This window comes from Penaeus monodon, chromosome 3, assembly GCF_015228065.2.
Source record: "Penaeus monodon isolate SGIC_2016 chromosome 3, NSTDA_Pmon_1, whole genome shotgun sequence".
NCBI classification, from domain to species: domain Eukaryota; kingdom Metazoa; phylum Arthropoda; class Malacostraca; order Decapoda; family Penaeidae; genus Penaeus; species Penaeus monodon.
The window spans coordinates 3,743,264-3,748,263 of NC_051388.1; the positions used below are offsets into that span (position 1 = coordinate 3,743,264).

General features: G+C 45.1%; 1 protein-coding gene across 1 annotated transcript in view; it reads left to right on the top strand.

The window, feature by feature from the left end:
- LOC119590711 (heat shock protein HSP 90-alpha-like) overlaps window positions 1-5,000 on the top strand; it is a 6,471-nt gene that overhangs the window by 361 nt on the left and 1,110 nt on the right. The window contains 6 exon segments of the mRNA XM_037939402.1: window positions 1,458-1,717; window positions 2,204-2,451; window positions 2,753-2,907; window positions 3,326-4,106; window positions 4,109-4,344; window positions 4,467-4,816. Of these exon segments, the coding sequence (XP_037795330.1) occupies window positions 1,458-1,717; window positions 2,204-2,451; window positions 2,753-2,907; window positions 3,326-4,106; window positions 4,109-4,344; window positions 4,467-4,816 (2,030 nt within the window).

Genomic DNA, 5,000 nt, shown 5'->3' on the forward strand with positions numbered 1-5,000 from the left:
AGTCGCAAAATGGGCTTTCAAAAGGCGAATTCTGGTACATTCTTACGTTATTACAAGCATTACTCAGTAACAACTCTTACAACAAAGAGTAAGGTACTTGAGATATCCATTTAATCCTATATAAAGCAAACTCAGATAGATCATTAAAAAAAAAAATAATAATAATAATAAAGTTTAGTGTTTACGCCACGTTAAACACGTGGTCCCGGGCCTCTCACTTCTAGAACATGCTTTAACGTGGCTGAGTCAAGGGGCATGAGTTCCTTTTTTTTTTTTTTTTTTTTATCATAAGTCACACGAACTGACACTTGCTTCTTTATTAAACCTCTTGTACACGACTCTCGATGTCTTCGTATTGATCCACCTCGCGTTTAAAATCGGTTGGGGTTTATTTCTGAAGCTCTGGAGGGAATCTTACGGTTTTAAGGTTGGTTGGATCCAAAGACGGGTCTTTAGTTAGTGATACGAAGATATGTTTATATTTATGAGTATAATGGGATTTAGAGTAAAACGTGTTGGAATATTCTTTGCCGGTGCCTGTATTATGTTACGAGTTGCCACTCCGTCTTAAAGCCGTGTTCTCAGTGTGTGTGTAAACTCGTGTTTCTCTCAGTTTAAGAGAGGAAAGCTATAGTTCATATGAAAGAGAGGATTTGCGAGTGACTGTGGATCTAGGAATTTCACTTGGATAAAGGGTCTTTGAAAGATAAATAAGGTTCTTGTTTTATCGTTTAGTCGTACGCCCGCCACTTGACTCCCAACCGGTGCGATAATGTCATTTTTCTTGTTTTAAATAAATTATTTTGTATATTTCATTTTAGTATTTACTTTAACCTAGTATCGTCTTTAAGGTCTTGATGGGAATTTGGTTACTAGTTTAGTGAGTGACATGTTGGATATGAAGAGTATGTAACCCCTAATGATAATTAATGTAAATTTGCTAATAATGTTTAGTAATTCTGAAGTGTTACAATCTACAGTGAATATTTATCTGATAACGAGTCATGCCACTTGCTAAAAGATAAGATTTGTAGTCCGCCTCCCAAATTCCCTGTATTAATAACCTAAATCAATGAGTACAGTAATTAGAGAAATACACCTATTTACAAATACATTACGAATTATCCCGGTGATCTTTATAGATTCTATAAATGTCTCAAATGCTTCAATTATTGCTAATTTCAGCCTAGAGGCCGTTACGCCACCACAGTAAATGTAAGACAAATGAGCCATTTTCTTTTTAAAAACTAAATCTAGCAAATGTATTTTAATCTGCATTGATTAGAGTCCGCCACAGGAGACGAACGATAAACGCTTTTTTAACCAAAAATTTCCGAACGTATTTAAATTTGTAACGACTCTTGCTAAATTTGTCTGTTTTTTAAACTAAATATCATCAAACGTGTTTTGTGCAATTTGTTTCGGATTGTTGCTGATTTGGGGCGTTTCCCCCGCAGATGGTCGAGGAGACGATGAGCGAGGAGGTGGAGACCTTCGCGTTCCAGGCGGAGATCGCGCAGCTGATGTCCCTGATCATCAACACCTTCTACAGCAACAAGGAGATCTTCCTGCGAGAGCTGATCTCGAACTCGTCCGACGCCCTCGACAAGATCCGCTACGAGTCGCTGACGGACCCGTCCAAGCTGGAGAGCGGCAAGGACCTGTTCATCAAGCTGGTGCCCAACAAGGACGACCGCACGCTCACCATCATCGACAGGTGAGGCTCTCCTTCTCTCCTTCTCTCCTCTCCTCCCTCTCTGGCCCTTCGATTCTTCCCTCCCCTCCTCTCCTCTCCCCTCCTCCCCCTCCCCTCCTCCCCCTCCCCTTCCCCCCAACAAGGACGACCGCACGCTCACCCTTGACAGGTGAAGCTTCCCTACCCTACCCTACCCTACCCTACCCTACCCTACAAGACTGCACTCTCACCATCGACAGGTGCGGCCGCCCTCCTTTTCCTCCGTTTCCCTCCCTCCTTCCCTGGCTAGGAGACCTCCATTGATGGGATTCATCTCCCTCCCCCTCCCCCTTCCCCCATTCATTTCCTTTTCCTCCTCCCTCCTTCCCCCCTTCCCCTCCTTTTCCTGCCTCCAAGAATCGTGTCAAAATTGCCTGCCATTTATCCTTAAAATAACGTAATGCAACGATCTGATTGGCAAGAAGAGCTTGCACTGAGGCGCGTCGTGACCTATCGCTGTCCTTGCAGTGGCATCGGCATGACCAAGGCCGACCTGGTGAACAACCTGGGCACCATCGCCAAGTCGGGCACCAAGGCCTTCATGGAGGCGCTGCAGGCGGGCGCCGACATCTCGATGATCGGCCAGTTCGGCGTGGGCTTCTACTCCGCGTACCTGGTGGCCGACAAGGTGACCGTAGTGTCGAGGAACAACGACGACGAGCAGTACATCTGGGAGTCATCGGCGGGCGGGTCGTTCACGGTGCGCCACGACACCGGTGAGTGGGCGGCGCCTTCCCTCTGTTGGTCACGGCCTCATCTTGAGCTTTGATTTGAAAGCACTTGAGTAAGAGGAAGCGTGCTAATTAACTGGGTTTAATTCTCTTTAGGCTTCCTCTTCTGTTAATATTAATTTGTAACCTCAAGATGTTCAGAAGAAAACGTAAACTTAAAACGAAACTTCTTGTTATGAGCTTTCTAGAGGTAATGATCATAGATTTAATTGCAAATTCAAACCATCTCTCCTAACCTAAGGTGAACCTAAATGAAAAATATATGAAAATGTACACATTTTTCCAGGTGAACCCATCGGCCGTGGTACAAAGATCACCCTCCATCTGAAGGAGGACCAGACAGAGTACCTCGAGGAGCGTCGCGTGAAGGAGATCGTGAAGAAGCACTCGCAGTTCATTGGCTATCCCATCAAGCTCCTCGTCGAGAAGGAGAGGGACAAGGTAAAGATTTTTTAGGCATTCATTTTCATAAAAAAAACAAGGAAATGTAGTGCCATTAGATGTAAATGCTTTCGAAATCTTTACTTGGTCTTTCTACTACATGTGGAATATCGCATATCATCTTGTATTAACTAAATCAGTTTACGTACACAAATTACATATTTAAAACACATCCACAGCAAGTACCAGGAAAATAGTACTCATTTTAACGATCAAATAAAGTGAAGAAGAAACAAATATTATGTGATTAATATATTTTCGTATCATTTTTATTTAGTTTTGCCATTTTATTATGTTTGATTTACTGATTTAGATGTCAACAGCACATTACTGTGTTTGATTAGTTTTGATTATTTAGGGAATTTCTGGGCACTAGCGTAAAAAGGCAGTGTTATGTGACCCCGCTGTTACTCTGCAGGAAGTGTCAGACGACGAGGAAGAAGACGGCGCCGAGAAGGAGGGAGAGGAAGAGGACGACAAGCCGAAGGTCGAGGACGTGGGCGAAGACGAAGAAGCCGATAAAGAGAAGGGCGAAGACAAGAAGAAGAAGAAGACGGTGAAGGAGAAGTACACGGAGGACGAGGAGCTGAACAAGACGAAGCCCCTGTGGACGCGCAACCCCGACGACATCTCGAAGGAGGAGTACGGCGAGTTCTACAAGTCGCTGACCAACGACTGGGAGGACCACCTGGCCGTGAAGCACTTCAGCGTGGAGGGCCAGCTGGAGTTCCGCGCCCTCCTGTTCCTGCCGCGCCGCGCCCCCTTCGACCTGTTCGAGAACAGGAAGCAGAAGAACAAGATCAAGCTGTACGTGCGTCGCGTGTTCATCATGGAGAACTGCGAGGAACTGATCCCCGAGTACCTGAACTTCATCAACGGTGTCGTCGACTCCGAGGATCTGCCCCTGAACATCTCTCGTGAAATGCTGCAACAGAACAAGATCCTGAAAGTTATCAGGAAGAATCTCGTCAAGAAAACTCTCGAACTCTTTGAGGAACTCGTGGACGACAAGGAAAGCTACAAGAAGTTCTACGAAAACTTCTCCAAGAACCTCAAACTCGGAATCCATGAAGACTCCACCAACCGCAAGAAACTCGCCGAATTCTTGAGGTACCACACTTCTGCCTCTGGTGACGAAATGTCCTCCCTCAAAGAATACATCTCCCGCATGAAGGAGAACCAAAAAGTCATCTATTACATCACGGCGAGACTCGCGAACAGGTGCAGAACTCTGCCTTCGTGGAGAGGGTGAAGAAGCGCGGCTTCGAGGTCATCTACATGACCGAACCCATCGACGAATACTGCGTTCAGCAGCTGAAGGAATACGACGGGAAGCAGCTTGTCTCCGTGACGAAGGAAGGCCTTGAACTCCCCGAGGACGAGGAGGAGAAAAAGAAGTTTGAGGAACAGAAGACCAAGTTCGAGAACCTGTGCAAGGTAAATGCTTTTTTTATTTGTCCATTAGTTGGATAGAAATTCGGTAAGAAATTGTATTATATATTCTTATTAATTTTTTAACGTTCGATAAAATCTAATCTTTATTTTGTTTAATCTTTCAGGTAATGAAGGACATTTTGGACAAGCGCGTTGAGAAAGTAGTGGTGAGCAACCGGCTGGTGACCTCTCCGTGCTGCATCGTGACCTCCCAGTACGGCTGGACCGCCAACATGGAACGCATCATGAAGGCCCAGGCGCTGAGGGACACCTCGACCATGGGCTACATGGCCGCCAAGAAGCACCTTGAGATCAACCCCGACCACAGCATCATCGAAACCCTGAGACAGAAGGCGGATGCTGACAAGAACGACAAGTCTGTGAAGGATCTGGTGATGCTGCTGTTCGAGAGCTCCCTTCTGTCGTCTGGCTTCAGCCTGGAGGACCCAGGTGTCCACGCCAGCCGCATCTACAGGTGAGTCCATATTTCATATGTATTTAATTTCTTCATTATCCTTCAAATATACTTCGTGCCTTTAGGCCTTACTGTCTACATTTCCATTTTTTTATCATTCTTTAAATAAATTTCGTTTTTCTAGGCATCTATGTTTATATCATCGCGTTTATCTAAAACCTAGAAATACCCTATTTTCAAACAC